At 54.8% G+C, this 16,491-nt stretch overlaps 6 protein-coding genes across 6 annotated transcripts; 4 read left to right on the forward strand and 2 right to left on the reverse strand.

Moving 5' to 3' along the window:
- Positions 1-1,064: 1,064 nt before the first annotated feature.
- On the forward strand, positions 1,065-3,299 carry M409DRAFT_61950 (uncharacterized protein; the record flags this gene model as incomplete). The annotated part of the gene is made up of 7 exons (XM_033814954.1): positions 1,065-1,171; positions 1,239-1,342; positions 1,388-1,500; positions 1,551-1,629; positions 1,682-2,681; positions 2,736-3,033; positions 3,099-3,299. The coding sequence occupies 7 exons, from the start codon at positions 1,065-1,067 to the stop codon at positions 3,297-3,299; spliced, it is 1,902 nt and encodes a 633-aa protein (XP_033674504.1).
- Positions 3,300-4,210: 911 nt separating this feature from the next.
- On the reverse strand, positions 4,211-6,330 carry M409DRAFT_48567 (uncharacterized protein; the record flags this gene model as incomplete). Its single annotated transcript, XM_033810976.1, has 2 exons — positions 4,211-5,827; positions 6,067-6,330. 2 exons carry the CDS (start codon positions 6,328-6,330, stop codon positions 4,211-4,213), a joined length of 1,881 nt encoding a protein of 626 aa, XP_033674505.1.
- Positions 6,331-6,646: 316 nt separating this feature from the next.
- M409DRAFT_61951 (uncharacterized protein) lies at positions 6,647-8,812 on the forward strand (the record flags this gene model as incomplete). The annotated part of the gene is made up of 1 exon (XM_033814955.1): positions 6,647-8,812. The coding sequence occupies one exon, from the start codon at positions 6,647-6,649 to the stop codon at positions 8,810-8,812; it is 2,166 nt and encodes a 721-aa protein (XP_033674506.1).
- A 505-nt stretch (positions 8,813-9,317) lies between these two features.
- On the forward strand, positions 9,318-11,057 carry M409DRAFT_15896 (uncharacterized protein; the record flags this gene model as incomplete). The annotated part of the gene is made up of 1 exon (XM_033803391.1): positions 9,318-11,057. The coding sequence occupies one exon, from the start codon at positions 9,318-9,320 to the stop codon at positions 11,055-11,057; it is 1,740 nt and encodes a 579-aa protein (XP_033674507.1).
- A 251-nt stretch (positions 11,058-11,308) lies between these two features.
- Positions 11,309-13,008, reverse strand: M409DRAFT_15897 (uncharacterized protein; the record flags this gene model as incomplete). The annotated part of the gene is made up of 4 exons (XM_033803392.1): positions 11,309-11,505; positions 11,560-12,137; positions 12,188-12,635; positions 12,696-13,008. 4 exons carry the CDS (start codon positions 13,006-13,008, stop codon positions 11,309-11,311), a joined length of 1,536 nt encoding a protein of 511 aa, XP_033674508.1.
- Positions 13,009-14,069: 1,061 nt separating this feature from the next.
- M409DRAFT_15898 (uncharacterized protein) lies at positions 14,070-16,422 on the forward strand (the record flags this gene model as incomplete). The annotated part of the gene is made up of 4 exons (XM_033803393.1): positions 14,070-14,404; positions 14,455-15,324; positions 15,447-15,591; positions 15,676-16,422. 4 exons carry the CDS (start codon positions 14,070-14,072, stop codon positions 16,420-16,422), a joined length of 2,097 nt encoding a protein of 698 aa, XP_033674509.1.
- Positions 16,423-16,491: the final 69 nt, after the last annotated feature.

Here is a 16,491-nt window from a genome sequence, read left to right on the forward strand (position 1 = left end):
AGAGCTTTCGGAGCTCTCTCCAAGCAGACGTGAGAGTGACGTACATGGATCTGAATCTGATATTGCTAGCCTGAGGCACCAACCCCAGCTCCCTCGCTCTCGTTTTCATTCACTCCGCGTCCCAAGACTTTGCACGCGCAGACAACGTGACCAGAAGGTCTTGGTATTGCTTAGCCCGCACGTTGTGCAGCAATCTCATCGCCCCAGCCGTTGGCGTTCAACCACTTGTCCCTCCCGTCTCGAGGTCTCACCGTCGCCGTGGCCGCAGCCTTCCCCGTTCACCGACCGCATGCCCATGCATCGGCGCAGGATGCCGACAGGGTCATTTTCGTGTTCCTGGAGAGCTGCCTCGCCTAATATACCGCATCGTGTCTAGCCGCCGCTGCGCTAGCGCCCGGGAGCGATTCCGACGAATATTTTGAGGAGGGAGCTCTCAAAAAAGTTCAGCAGCTGCTCACCTCCGCTGTGAGTCTTGCTGCAGCTGTCGACACACCGCACTCCACCGCGAGACATGGCGGTTGTTGCCCATACCAACTGCAGGGAACGGGTCATCTCGGCCTCGCACCGTGTTTCTATATTAGCGAAGGAGCGGTCGGGTCTCCTCAGGGCGTCGTTTGTTGCTCTCAATAATCCTATCACACGCAATCCACCCCAGACTTGGACCCTCCCCATCCCCACCATCTTATCGTTTGGCGTGCGCGGGTCTCGTCCCTAGATTGCAGCCATTACTTTCCACCGGAGTGGTCATCGCGTCGGCAACGACGGCATTTGCTCTGTTCAAAGACGCCTCCTGTTGCACCTTCGCACACCTGCTGATCTGCCAACCGCCAGAGCTATTTCAGCCCGAGCGGACCCGGTTTCTCCCATTCACTGCCATGCGGTTAACGCGCACCTCTCCCCTGATTACTTTGCCCTGCTGCTCTTCTTACATCTCCTCCGGTCCTGCTGCCACCTCTTTGCGTACCTGCGTACCTGTGTGTCGTCAGTCCAGAGCACGGAAAGCGATCACGGATTCCGTCACACCACGCCGAACCTTCACCACCACCGCCACCAAACAGACCGCAATGGCTCACAGCAGAGAGGCCTCAAAAAGTGGCCATGCGCCGCATGCCAACATCACCAAAGCTGCAGTCCACCACCACCTCCCCGAGAGGCATCATGTCCCGGCTCCGTAGGTTCATAGCCAAAGCTTGCAAGATTCATTCAATACAACGATCTAAGAAGTCCGTCTTATACAGTGTGGACTATGATACCTCGAACCCCATTGAGACCCGCAAATACCTCAGAACCTACGGCCTGATCCCCCCTGGCGTCGACACCTTCGAGAACCAGAGCAAGAGATGTGAGAATGACTCTATCGAGACATTGGACAATACTGACTAGTCAGGCATGGCAATCTTGAACTCGAGGAAGACCGACATTGAGAAGTACCAATACCTGTCCGTCTTGAGGAATACCAACGTCCACCTCTTTTACCGACTGCTGTCGGACAACATCAAGGTTGGACATCTCAGAAAGATGAGGAAGCCCACAAGCTGACAATCGAATAGGAGCTCACTCCTTTGATCTACACACCAACTGTTGGAGAAGCTTGCCAGAGATGGTCTGAGCTATACACCCAGCCAGAGGGTGAGTTGGCATGGATGCACATGTCGAATTGCTCTGCTAAGCTTCACTGCAGGTCTCTACCTCTCATTCGATCAAGACAAGGGCAACCTTCATTCTGTCATCCAAAACTGGCCACATGATGTCGAGATCACCGTCGTCACAGACGGCTCTCGTATCCTTGGTCTTGGAGATCTTGGTATCAACGGCATGGGTATCCCCGTTGGAAAGCTTTCCCTGTACACCGCATGTGCTGGTATTCACCCCATGAGGACCCTCCCACTTTGCGTAGATCTTGGCACGAGCAACGAGGAATTCAGGAATGACCCACTGTACCTGGGAAGCAGGCGACCAAAGGTCACTCCTGAGGAGGAGAAGGAGTTCCTTGATGAGATGATGGCCGCTCTTACCGAGAGGTGGCCAAGCATTGTCATCCAATATGAGGACTTCAAGAACCCTTTCCCATCGCTCGAACGCTACCAGGACACCTACACCATGTTCAACGACGACATCCAGGGTACTGGTGCTGTCATTCTCGGTGGCTTCATTAATGCTGTCAAGCAATCTGGGGTCGCTCCAAAGGACCAGCGAGCTGTCTTCTTGGGTGCTGGATCCGCTGGTGTCGGTGTTGCCAAGCAGCTTACCGAGTTCTTCATCAAGGAGGGTCTGACCGAGGAAGAAGCCAAGAAGCGTTTCTGGCTCGTCGACTCCCAAGGTATGGTCACCCTCGACCGCCCAGGCAAGCTGGCCGAGCACAAGGTGTACTTCGCCCGTGACGACAACAATGGCGAACAGTACAAGACCTTGGAGGAGGTCGTCGAATACGTCAAGCCAACCATCCTGATGGGTCTATCCACCATTGGTGGGGCCTTCACACCAAAGATTCTGGGACGCATGGCCGAGCTGAACGACAAGCCAGTAATCTTCCCGCTGTCCAACCCATCCAGCAAGTCAGAGTGCACATTCGAGGAGGCCATCAAGTACACCAATGGCAAGTGCTTGTTCGCTTCTGGATCTCCTTTCCCAACCCTCCACTGGAAGGGCAAGGACCTCGTCCCTGGCCAGGGCAACAACATGTAAGTGAATGCAAATACGAAATATGGACAGTCTGCTAATAATTTCACTTTTAGGTACGTGTTCCCAGGTATCGGCTTGGGAGCTATTCTCTCCAAGTCCGTCAACGTCACACAAAACATGATCTACGCCTCCGCTGAAGCTCTCTCAACCTCGCTGTTGCCCCAGGAAGTTTCTGACAACTGGCTCTACCCTGATATTCGCCGCATCCGCGAAGTCTCCGTCATCGTCACCCGTGGTGTGATCCGCGCCGCACAGAAGGACCACATGGACCGTGAGCTCGCCCTCCGCAACATCTCTGATGAAGAGCTCGACGACTACATCCGTACTCGCATGTACGATCCATTCACTGAGGTAAGAACATCCCCATCGACGGACCGCCTTCGATCACAACCACTAACCACGCGCCTTCCTTACAGCACCTCAAAATCGAGCGCGAAATCTCCGAACTCGCCAGCCACTTCAACGCACACATCTCCGACTCGAGCTCAACAGCAGCTACCAATGGTTCGCGCCGCAGCACTGTCACGAGCCGACCGGGTACGGCTAACGGCCGTCCTAGGGCCCCGACCCGCGGGCAAAACGCCCATGGCGATGCTCTGACCGCCCAGAACCAGTAGTAGAGACACCCTTTTTGCGAGATACCCTGACTTTTCGATTCGACATTCATCAAGAAGAAGATTTTGGATGGGGGCCAAAAATGGCGTTTCTGGGTGTTTGTTGTTGGGCGAGATGCGAAAGTGTGACTAGTGGACAGTCCTTTCCGATGTCTGTGATGCGTGGATTGCCAGAGAAAAATGGGAAAGCTTTTGGGAAAGCGGTGCGACCTATCTACCTACCCAAAAAGGGTGAATTGAGCGTATTACATAGAAGCTTCTCCAAGAGAGCATGCGGCTCTCTCTTGCATTGTAATTAGATACCTTGTTTGTGTGAGCGAGCGAGTGGAATGAGTATATCTACTTCGATCCAGAACTCCTCCCATTGTCGTGACATTTATTGCAGCGGACCCCAACTTCCACAGAGCCTTGATCTTCCTCAAAAGAGAGAAAAAGGCCAAAGTCCTACCGTTTTGGCCCGTCACCTGGCTGACTGACTGGACCTCCCACAACAATGTTGGGTTTGGGTGAGGGTGAGGGTGAGGGTGAGTATGATTTTGTTCTTGTTGTCGTCGTTGTGTGGTGTTTTCGGTTCATGTAGAGCCGACACGTGTGGACAGGGATGCCGGGCTAGGGATGCATGGCTCCACTTGTGGTGGTTGTGGTTGTGGTTGTGCGACTTCACTTCTTCGTTCTTTTGCTCTACTCCACTCAACATTCCAACCCTCGACAAGCAGCATACATCGTGCCGTACACGGGAGAGACTGCGCTGCCCTTCGACACTACGGAAATGCGCCCCAATGGAAACTCGAGAATCTGCCATTACAATCCTGCTTCTATACACGATCCTATCGACCCTTGCGACCAAGCTCTTGACCGACTTCCCTCGTCCCTCCTCCCCGCAGAAAAGAAAATTCCGAGTCTCAACCGCCATGTCAGCCTGAAACGGTGACGGTCTGCTGGGCTATCGTGGTCGTCTTCCCGGCGTCGGTGACCGTGACTGTTACAGTCATGAGGTTTGGATTCACAGGGACGATCGTGATGCCTCCTCCGGCGCTGCTGGAGGTTGAAGTGGCTGAGGAGCTGGAGCTCTGTGGCTGTGAGGAGGGCTCTACGATTGCTGGTAGGGATTGGGTTGTCGATGGGGTTTGTGAGGATGTTGATGGCTCGATTGGATCGGCGGTTGCTGTGGCCTCGGTACTTGGTAGTGGATAGGCGAAGGGGCTTTGCGATGCGGATTGGGACGTTGTGGAAGACGCTGTTGTTGTGGTTGGCGAGGAATCGCTTGGTGCGGTGCTGTATGAGGGAGGTACAGCAGACTCAGAACTCGGGGAGCTGGTTTCCGATGCACTGCTCTGGTGGCTGGCCGATTCGGAATGACTTGAGTCTGGTGAAAACTCGGCTGAGGATGCTGTGGGGGCTGAGCTGCTCGACGTACTGGCTTCAACAGAGTAGGTCAGGGGGATGGTGCCGTAGACCGCAGGGTATGAGGTCGATTCTGCAGCACTGGTATCCGTAGTGGCAACGGGCTGACTGGAAGACGTCTCGACAGCTGAGCTACTAGCGGAGCTTGCATCCGTCGAGTACGTCAACGGTATCGTCCCGTACATCGCAGGTGAAGAAGAAGAAAGAGTCGACTGTGATACCGCGACTTGGCTTGAAGCACCCGGACTCTGGCCAGAAGGATTGCCAACCGTCGTGAACAACGTCAAAATCGTCGTACTACTCGCACTCTTCGAATACGCCGCGACACTCTGGCTGTCCGCTGACGTCGAGCCTCCTTCACTCGTCCCATGCTTCTTCGGCTGTACGGTCGTGAACAGCGTCATGATAGTCGTGCTCGACGCACTAGTCGACGGCGAGGACGACACGTTCTGGTAAGACACCCCGGCGCCCGAAGACGTCGGCGCGAACGAGAAGACGAGTGAGGTTGAGGAGGTAGTCGTCTGTGAACTCGCTGCAGATTCGGTGGCCGAGCTACTTTGCGCTTCGCTTGATGTTGAAGGTTCGTACATGAAATCTATCGATGTTCGCGTGGATGTTTTCGATGAGGTCGACGGGAGGGATTCGGTGTCTGCGGGGGAGGCGAGGATTCCTAGGCCGAAGGCTGAGGGCGAGAGGGCGGCGGCGTAGGTTGTTGATGAGTCGGATATGGTTGTGCTGGGGTGGGGTTGAGGGGGGTAGGATGTTATGGCTGTAGCTGAGGTTGGAGAAGTGCTTGATGGTGGTGATGACGATGGCGAATTTCCTGTGCCGTACGGGACTGCTGCTGCTTTGCTGAGAGATGTTGAGTCGGACGTCGAGCTGGTTCCATATGCATTTGGCGAAGAGCTGGCGGTCGTTTCGCTAAGGGACGTCCTCCCGAAAGTGCTCCCTGTTCCATGCCCATCCGCCAACGACGAACTTTCTTGGAGAGAAGTCAAAGACGAACCCGAACTCGAGGTGCTGAATGTCGCATTGGGATATCGTGGAGCGAGCGGACTGGCTTCGGTGCCGGCGCAGAGGAGAAGTAGGATCTCTAGAGTTGATAGCATGGCTCCGCGATCTTTTCTCTTAAATGATATGCAAAGAATAGATAGGAAAGATGTATTACTAAGATAACGATCGAAGAGACCCGAAGACCAGCTTCAGCGCGTATGTATGCAGACAAGAACAAGTGAGTGACACAAAGGGAAGGAGATAGACACAAGAATGGAAGAACAGAACGAGGGTAGGCAAAGGAAGAAGATATCCTCACCGTCGCACACACGTCCCCTCGTGCGCGTGCGTGTCTAAGACGTCCATGTCCTACCTGTCTTGGTCGTTCGCGTGGTCTAAGTCTGGTCGTTGAACTGTGGAAGTGGCATCTGCGGGACTGTGCGAGGTCTGGGAATGCCCAGCGCGTCGAGAGGTCGTTCTGTTGCGTCGACTCGGCGGCTGTTTTCAGGACGTGAGGTTCGAAGTGCGGATGGGGGTTGTGATTGGTTGGGAGGAGGGACGCTGTGTTTCGGGTGTGATTTTGGTGAGAAAGGTGGGAGATTGAGGTTCGATGGTTTTGATGGGGGTTCATGTGCATTTCGATGGTGAATTGGAGGTATATTGTGAATGTATTGATGTCGTGGGTGTTGTATAGAGAGGGATAGTTCGTGAGATGTTCAAGAAGAGCACGTGAAGTCGTGGATCGGTTGCCCGGCGCTACCCGCTGTAAACGAACACCTAATACCTCTAGCGCGCGTGCCCCGTGCCCTCAATGTCATTTCGCTTTACTTATCGACATGGCCATTGCGCTGCGGGCCAGCACTGACTTCCACCTCGCCGTCGTGTGAAGACGCGCCCAGCCAGCATCTTTCCGCCCCGGCATCCTACCAAACACCCCCGCCGCCGCCGCCGACATGAGTGTCCGCGTGGTCGCCCGTATCCGGCCACTGTTGAAGAACGAGCTGGACAAGGACAAGATTGTCGAGGCCGCGGATAACAAGACGGTGGTGAGGATCCCGAATCCGAAGAACGAGGCCGAATTGTACTCGTTTCAGTTCAGCAGCGTGTATGATGAGGCGGCCACGCAGCAGGATATGTTCGAGAACGAGGTCTCGCCTACGGTCAAGCATCTGTTCAAGGGCTGCGATGTCACCCTTTTCGCGTACGGAGTGACGGGCACGGGAAAGACACATACGATGAGGGGAGGGAAGAGTTTGGCAGATCGAGGCGTTATTCCCAGACTACTATCGAGCATATACCGACGAGCGCGGAAGGTCGAGAAGGATACTGCCAACGCGACGCAGGTCGAAGTCGCGATGAGCTACTACGAGATTTACAACGACCGAGTGTTCGATCTGTTTGAGCCACCCGAGAAGCGAACACCAGCAGGCTTGCCGATCAGGGACAATCAGAGTGGAAAAGCGGTTGTTGTTGGCCTCACCGAGCGGCCCTGCACGACATTGAAAGAGTTTGAGCAGCTATACGACCAGGCGAACCTGAACAGATCGACATCTGCTACTAAGCTGAATGCGCACTCTTCTCGATCACATGCTGTACTTTGTGTCAAGGTCACGCAAACCACGGGCGAAGAAGTACAGTTCAGCACGGCTTCAGCAATCGATCTTGCGGGATCAGAGGACAATCGTCGAACAGACAACAACAAGGAGCGCCTTGTGGAAAGTGCGAGCATCAACAAATCTCTTTTCGTTCTTGCGTCATGCGTGGAGGCCATATCCAAGAAGCAAAGTCGGATACCATATCGAGAGTCGAAGATGACGCGAATCCTCGCGCTTGGTCAGAACAATGGACACTGCGTTATGATCTTGAATCTCGCACCTGTGCGAAGTTACCATCTGGATACGCTCAGCAGTCTGAACTTTGCGAACCGCACGAAGAAGATCGAAGTCAACGAGATTGAGAATCAACCATTTTTCCGAGATCCTCTTCCTGGCAAGAACAAGCTCGAGGGCAAGCCTGATGCACCGGCTATGAACCGACAACCACTGCGGCCTAAGCTCTTGTCGCAGAACAGTCATCTGAAGGAAGTTGGCAATGTGCCCAAACCAGCGAAGCAATTCTCTGTCTACTCTGACAAGCCGAAGACTACCCAAAAGCCAACCTCTCTCGCCAACACAGCCCAATCGCGAGCGCTGACTTCGCAAATAAAGTCGCCTAAGAGAATCGCAAGCAATGAGGGCCTTGGGAGACCGACGAAGGCATCAAAGCCGAACGCTGCTGAGGCTGGGATGTCGAAAGATGCAATTGAAGCATTGATCGAGCGAAAAGTGACTGAGGCACTGGCTGGTCGTGTTGACCAGAGCACTGTCTCGTCAGGAGATGTCATCTCCGACGAAGTGCAGAAGAGGCTGGATGCATTGGAGAAGCGTGTTGAGGGGCAAGAGACTGAACGAGCAGAAGGTCTACAGTACCTGCTCATGGCGAAACAGCACCAGGTCCGTGGCGAAGACGTGAGCGCATTGAAGATGTATCAGTTGGCACTGCCTTTCTTCAGTGACAATCAGAAGCTTGTCCGCAAGATGGCTGCTCTGCAGGAGAAGATCAATGTGAAGAAGGCAGAGAAACATGCGGCGGCTGAGATACAGGATGAGCCAGAGCCGGAACCTGTTCCAGTTGAGAAGCCTGCAGTTCGTCGGAAATTGAAGACCGACGAGGACGACGACTACCACGAAGAGCACGATGACGGCCCGAATCATGACGACGAGGACAGCTTCATCTACAGACCACGAACCAAGATACGACGACCACAACTGAACAACCGCATGGCGCCCATTCAACCGGCCGTAAAACACTCGCCGACACCCGAGGAAGACTCGGAAGATGAGTTGGCGAACTCTTTACTCAATCAGACTCCGCGAACGAAGCAGCTGCTCGACATCATCAACACCAAGGATGTCAGCAAGATCAAGTTGCTCAAAGGTGTTGGTGCGAAGAAGGCTGAAGCCATTGTGAACTGCCTCTGCGATCTCGATGATAGTGTCACATCGTTGGGACAATTGGGCAAGCTGAAGGGCGTGGGCGTCAAGACCGTCGAGAACATGCGCACTGGATTGCAAGCATAGCGAGGGGTTTGAGCATTTGGATATGGCGTTTGTTTGGGCATTTCCGATCCGGGAAGTCATTCCGAATAGCAAGCGTTGGCGTTGGGGCAGGATGCGGATTGGAGAAACTTTTTCACGGCTTCTAGAGTCGTCAGTACTGGTGGACGACAAATCGTAACGTCCATAAGAGAGGCATTGAATACGTTTACTACTTCTAGGTGCCTCGCCACCAATCTATCTTATCATATATCTTGTCGTCCGTACCCTGGTTTCGACAATCAGATTAGTATACCACCCGGCGTGGCGAGTGGCTGAGCTTACTAACAAACCTTTGCAAGGTTCCCACCAGATCGAGCATGTGTACCTGGTCGATCCCGCACCTCTTTCGTGCAGACAGGGCAGAATCCCGCGGCATCTGGGCGGACAGAACATCCGGGCAGGCAAGGCAAGCAAGCAACACATAATACCGGAACGACATGTAAGCGTTCTGCTGCAACACCACCAACCAACCGGGCCCCCAAGAAAGATGGAATCTTCTTCATCCATCAGCAAAAAGTCACTCCACAATAACAGCAGCAGTACCACCGCCCCTCACGTCGAGGATCTTCTTACTTATCTCCCCACGTACAGGGTTCTGATATGTAAAGACTGTCACTTCGCCATCCAGCCGTCGGCGCTGTCGTCGCATCTCCTGCGGCATGGCTTCTACCGCGGCAATCGCAAGAAACTGACCAAGACGCTCGAGCAGCTGGACCTCGCGGAGCCCGAGGATGTCCCTGTGCCCAGCGTGGATGAGGCCGCGGTGGAGGGACTACCTGTGGGGGAGGGGTGGGTTTGTGAGTTTGTTGATGGGGAGGGTGGTGGTGGGGCAGGGTGTGGACATGCGTGTATGGCGGAGAAGCGCATGGCGGCGCATTGGAGGGAGGTGCATGATCGGCATCATGTTAGTGAGGTTAAGGCAAGACGGGCAAGGCTGCAGACGTTTTTTCGTGGGAGTAAGACGAGGTATTTTGAGGTTGAGAGGGGGGTTGTTAAGGTGGAAGGGGATGGGGAGGGGGATGGGAAGGGAGTTGTGGGTGGGGGTGTGAGGAGGCCGGCGTTGGGAGCGAGGAATGATACCGCGGAGAGGTTTTATGGGGCTGTTGGCGAACGGGTGGAGCAGAAGGGGGATGTCCATGAGGGGAATGGGAACGGACAGGAGAGGAGAGGGAGCGTCTCGGGGGATGGCTTAGGCCCAGCCTTACAACTCCAAGACCTCACCCTGCTCCACTACTGGCACATCCGCACGGGCGCGACCATCTCCCGGGGCGCAAAAGAAGACGGCGCCTACTGGACCAACACCGTCACCGGCCTCGCACTCGAAAGCGAATTCCTCATGCGCTCTCTCCTCGCCATGACCGCCGTCCACTGCGCCTACCTCGGAATCAAGAACCACGCCCCGAAATCCCAGATCCGCGCGTACCACAACGCCGCGTTGACGCACCACTCGCACGGGCTCGCGGGGTTCCGCAAGGCCCTCGAGGAAGGCATCACGGCGTCCAACGCGGAGACGTTCGCGTCGAGCGGACGCTTGCTGGGGCTTGCGTTTGGCGCGGGCGTCGTGGCGGACGATTGGCTCGAGGAACATTCCCATCCGTACGACTCGCCGTCGCCGCAGGAGTTCTTCAATCGCTCCTCGGTAGGTCCCCTCGAATTCCTCTTGCTGGTGCGAGGAAGCGTCGAGATCCAAGTGAGCGCACAGGGAGCTTTTGGGTGGGACACGCCGTTCCGCCTTCCCGCAGAGATTCTGAATGCGTTTGCGTATCCCTCGCCGATTTCGTCGGGGAGTCCTGGCGAAGGCAGTCTCGATCCACGACTGGCGGCTTGCGTCGCCGCAGCAGACTCCGTCCGGCGTCCCACGACCGACACGCAGGCCCTCGACTCGGCCATCGCCTCGCTCTCCTTCTGCTACGCGGGTGGCCTGCCCTCGCACCCGGAAACCCCCATCGACGAACACACCCTCTGGATGCACAGCCAGGCGTGGCCGCGGCTCGTGTCGGAGACGTATCTCCTGCTCCTCCAAGCGGAGGACCCGGCGGCGTTGATTGTGTATGCGCATTGGTGTTATTTGGTCCGGAGGCTGGAGGGCGTCAGTTGGTATTTGCAGGGCATGAGCGGGAAGTTGGTCGAGGGGATTCAGTCGCGGATGAGGGAGCAGGGGTATGTCCTGGAGGGGTGTTTGGGCGAGACGGAGAGGTTGTTTGAGGGGTTTGAGACGAGGGGTTGAGGGGTGGGAGGAGGGTTTTGGGTTTTGGGTGTTAGGTCGAGACGATTTCGTTTTTGGTGGGAGAATTGCTTGATGTTGTGCTGCTTGGATAGATGCTGGGCGGATGTATCAAGCGCTTCTGGAAGGCGGGTTTCGGCGTCGAAGCAAGGAGTATGTCGCACCATCTCACACTGTACACAATAACGAAGCAATGAAATGAAAAACGTCAGACAACATCAAGACTGCCACTCGGCCGCATTCCACTGTCGTATCTAAAGGAGCATCACGGGCCCTTCGAACACCCTTCGCTGACAAAACACATAATAGACACTACCTCCAATCACCCAGCCCCCAAGCACGAGAGACGAATAATTCATATTCTCCGGGGTCACGGGCTTATAGCTAGGGAACATGCTGAAGAGCATAGCAAGGGCCCCCCACAGGAGTGCGATGGTGTTGATCGTCGAGCCTGCGAGATGTCAGTATAGTTAAAACCATTGAGGTGGTGTAGGAGATATCATACCCCATCTCCCAAGCGAAAACCACCCCTTCGCAGGACCCGCTCCCGACCTCCGTCCATACCACAGCATAAACCCAATTGGCAGCACGTAAGAAGCATACATGCCCAGAATCGACATGGACAGGATGGCGTTGAAAGCCGTCGTATTCCCAATATAGATCAACCCGAGCAGAAACTGCAGAACCGTGAGCAGAACACACATCCTCACGGGAATCTGGCTCTTATGCCCGAGATGGCTATAATATCCACTAAACGGAAACGCGCGATCCCGCGCAAACGCCCACGCCGTGCGGCTGGTGGACGTCAGGCCGGCGGAGTTGGCGGCGAGGGCGGTGAGGGCGTGAAAGAGGGTCATGATTGTCGCGGCGACTTGGTTTTGCGTGACGTTGTAGTAGAGCTGGACGAAGGGGAAGCCCGTGGCGGTCTGCAGGAGCACGTCGAGGTCGCCGAGGCAGTAGAGGAAGACGATGCAGAAGATGAAGCCCATGAGGCCGTTGATCAGGATGGAGCCGAGCATGGCGATGGGGACGTATTTGGAGGGGCGGGGGAGTTCTTCGGACATGTGGGCGGCGGCGTCGTAGCTTTTGTCATTGTCAGTTTGGTGTGTGCGAGGGGTGTTGGTGCTACGAACCCTAGGAAAGGGTAGACTGTCGATAGCAGGCCGACGAGCCAGGAGATGCCGTTCGAACTCCATCCGCTGGTGTTGGAGAAGTCTGTAAAGACATACTCCGAAGTGTTCTTGTCCTTCGTCATAACTCCAAGTATGACCACGATAATGACGAAGCCCACGACGTGAAGGATGCCAGCAGCAACGTTGGTGTTTGCCAGAATCCTCGACCCGTACACGTTGATGACCAAGGAGTATGCGAGCACCATCCAGTAGAACATGACGCCGTGCCATCGCTGCGGGACGTAGCTTGGGTTGTTGAGGATGAGCAGGGCTTGGAATAGGAGCCCGGATGACAAGGCGGCTGATGCAGTTAAAGCGAGTTGTCCGCCTATGGAGATCCAGCCTGTGATCCATGATGCGAAGGGGCGGATGTTGTGAGGTGCGAAAGCGGCGACCCAGTGGTACTGTCCTTGAAAGATTCATCTCCTTAGTTCGAGCGTCCACTGCGGCACTGATCGTTCTCACTCACCTCCTGCGGTCGGGTATATACTAGCGATCTCTGCCATCGAAGCGGCCAATGCCAATGTCCCCAGGAACGAAATTATATAGTTGTAGAAGAGGCAAGGAGGCCCGCCATTCGTCAAAGCAGATGTGACAACCGTAGCCAGGGCCTCCCATGTTGCCATGAGGCAGACCAAGAGAGCCCCCAACGACCAGACATTGAACCCTTCTCGAAGCTCTTCTGTCTCTCCAGGTTTGACCGCTGACATGACGGGCTCGAGAGTGAGCTCAGATCCCTTGGTCGGTTCATGGCTCTTGTCGATTGAATCGTGGCCTGTCATTCTGCCTAGTATGAAGGTATGGTAATGATCGGAGAAAACGTGACTTTAGGCAAATGCAACAACAAACTTCCAAACTCGAACGGCTTGTCCTTGTTACAAGAGTAATAAGGTGTAGCCTCAACTTACATTCGAATACCCGAGGGGTACATCTAGATCTACATACTAGGCGGAACATAGGCTTTGGACGGCATTGCTCCGCGCTGGAAGTAGATCCGCCTAGTTAGGAAGACTCAGGTCGCTATTCTCTGTTGTAATACTGTTAGAGCAAAGGGCGTCGAGATAAGAGTGCCTCGTTCAGTCGATAGATAACACTGCTTCTTATCTGATCCTGGTCCTGGCGAGATAGCATGACCCACCGAGATGTGCGTTGTTAATGTCATTCGTGGCGTTCCAATGTGAAGTCTTCGAGTGGCGGCAGGCCGTAAATTTTAGCAAATCAACTTTAGCGAGAGGACTTCAAGCATCAAGAAGGGACAGAGGAGCGCACAGGAATCGGGAGCCTTATGAGTCCAGTTCAGAGTCATGGTCAATGCTCCGTGGTCAGGCAATGGGGTCGTCTCGGTGAAAGTGGATCACGTCGCGCGCGGACCCCGGAGCAACCTCCTTGTCGTAGTCACGAGTGGTTGAAATTTCCAGAAGAGGCAAAGAATGAGCGACAGCCTTGGGGTATCCAAGCCCAGGCGTGGTTGTGAGTTGGTCTTTGCTATGTGTCAAGCCCACGGCACTAGGAGGAGTTGCTGTCGCTGGAGACAAGCTCACGCTCATTGGCCAATGCTGTCCCACATTGAAAGCGGCTGTCCAAAAAGAGCAAGTACAGCCGAACTTGCGGAACGCAATCGCTGCGGTACGATTTCCGGGCTCGACCTTACCACTTCACCAACCAATGCGTGAACCAAGAGATCGTTGGTTTCGCATTCAGGCTGAGTCAAACGACCAGAATACGTGGAGTATATCATCTAGCTTCCCCATACCTCGAGCTTTCATATCACCTTCACCTTCTGAAGTACCCCAACCTCTCCTTTCCCGAATACTCCACAATACCATCTTGATATACACCCAACATGGCGCCCCACCCCCTCCAGCAGCTCTCCTACCAAGAGACAGAAATAGCGAAAGACATCATCATCTCAGAGCACGACCAGAACGAGGTCATCCTTCTCAGAGAGATCTTCCTCCAAGAACCTGCCAAAGCCGAGTTGAAGAAGTTCCTGGCCCTCGAGCACGCGGGCAGCCTTACAGAATCGTCTCCTCGCCCGTCACGTCTGGCGAGGTGTCAGTACGATGTTATTGGTTCTGATAAGATCCCGTATTTCCACGAGGCTGTTGTCGACGTCTCGAAGAAAGCTCGTATTGAGCATGAAGTTGTTGGCAAGGAGCACCAGGCGCCGCTGATTCTGTTCGTCAGACTCCAACCCCATGTACGATCTCCAGCTGACTGTTTCTCAGCTCTGAGTTCGACCACCTCGTAGAATGCGTCGAAGCATCGCAAGAATTCAAGGACGCTCTCGCCGAATTCGAACTGCCCGAAGGCTTCGACATCATTGTGGAACCCTGGCCCTATGGCGGACCCGATGAGGAAGATGGCAACACACGCTTCTTCCAAGGCCTCGTCTTTGCCTACGACAAGAGGAAGGGCAACGCCGACACAAACTTCTACCCCTACCCGCTGCCTCTGATCCCGGTCATGGATGCTCAGACAAAGAAAATCGTCAAGATTGACAGACTGGCTACTGGCGGCAAGGGAGACGCTCTAGATGGCAAGACTCATATCAAGAAAGTCCTTGATCATTGCAAATCTGCAGAGTACGTTCCAGAGCTGCTGCCAAACGGCACCAGAAAGGACTTGAAGCCATTGAACGTCTCACAACCGGAAGGACCATCTTTCTCCGTGACCGACGACTCCCTAGTCGAATGGCAAAGATGGAGATTCCGAGTCACCTTCAACCCCCGTGAAGGCGCCGTCATCCACGACGTAACCTACGACGGCCGAAGCATGTTCTACCGCCTCTCCGTCAGTGAGATGACCGTCCCATACGCCGATGCCAGGAATCCCTTCCACCGAAAGCAGGCCTTTGATTTTGGAGACGGTGGAGCTGGAAACTGTGCGAATAATCTCTCGCTTGGGTGCGATTGTCTCGGTGTCATCAAGTACTTCGATGGCGTTCTTGTTGCTGGCAACAATGAGATCAAACATGCTCCCAATGTAATTTGTCTGCATGAGCAAGACAACGGCATTGGTTGGAAGCATACCAACTGGAGGACTGGCCGTGCGGTTGTGACTCGTAACCGCGAGTTGGTTGTTCAGTTTATCATCACGTAAGTCCTCCCGGCCCTAGCCCCTTTGTCTCCCACAACTTCACCTCGACCAAGCTACTCAACACAACGGCTGCAATATCAAGACTACAATGCCACTGAGAATTTCGCTAACGATCTCACAGCCTCGCCAACTACGAATATATCTTCGCGTACAAATTCAACCAAGCCGGCGGCATCGACATTGAGACCCGCGCCACAGGCATCGTCTCCGTCGTCAACATCGACCCAGGCAAACAATCCGACTACGGCAACGTCGTGGGCCCCGGAGTACGTACACCCAAACGAACCCTTCGTCATGACCCAAAGACATTCGCTAACATTTCTTGCTTCTGTTCAAAGGTTCTAGCACAGGCCCACCAACACATCTTCGCCCTGCGCATCGACCCCGCCATCGACGGCCACACCAACACCATAATCCAAGAAGACTCCCTCCCCGTCCCCATGAACCCCAGCACAAACCCCCGCGGAAACTACTACGAAGTCCGACGAACCCCCCTCGAAACCTCCTGCCACGCCGACGCCTCCCCCTCGACCAACCGCGTCTTCAAAATGATCAACGAATCCAAACTAAACCCCATCAGCGGCAAACCCGTAGGCTTCAAACTCGTGCCGCCACCCACCCAGCTCCTCCTCGCCGACCCCGCGAGCATCCAATCCCGCCGCGCGGCTTTCGCGCATCACCATATCTGGGCGACGAAGTACGTCGATAACGAACTCTACGCCGCGGGGCGGTATACCATGCAATCGCGCACGGAGACGGGGGGCGTGGCGGACGCCGTGGCGAGGCAGGATAATATCCGCAACGAGGACGTCGTGGTCTGGAATGTTTTCGGTCTGACGCATAATCCGCGCGTGGAGGATTGGCCGGTTATGCCGGTGGAGATTCATACGGTGGGATTGCGGCCGAGTGATTTCTTTGAGGCGAATCCGGCGATTGATGTGCCTAGTAGTAAGAATTTGGAGAGCAAACTTGTCAACGGGGCCGGCGTGCAGACGAATGGAGCGCAGAGTAATGGGTGCTGCAATGGGGATGGGGTGACGAATGGTGTGAATGGCACGAACGGGGCGCAGGAGATGAGGCTGCCTAATTTGAGGTAGATGATCATGAAGGCATGACTTGAAACCGTGTCTATGCAGTATGAAACATGCTTTTCAGAATACACTACA

This window comes from Zasmidium cellare, assembly GCF_010093935.1.
Source record: "Zasmidium cellare ATCC 36951 unplaced genomic scaffold M409scaffold_1, whole genome shotgun sequence".
NCBI lineage: Eukaryota > Fungi > Ascomycota > Dothideomycetes > Mycosphaerellales > Mycosphaerellaceae > Zasmidium > Zasmidium cellare.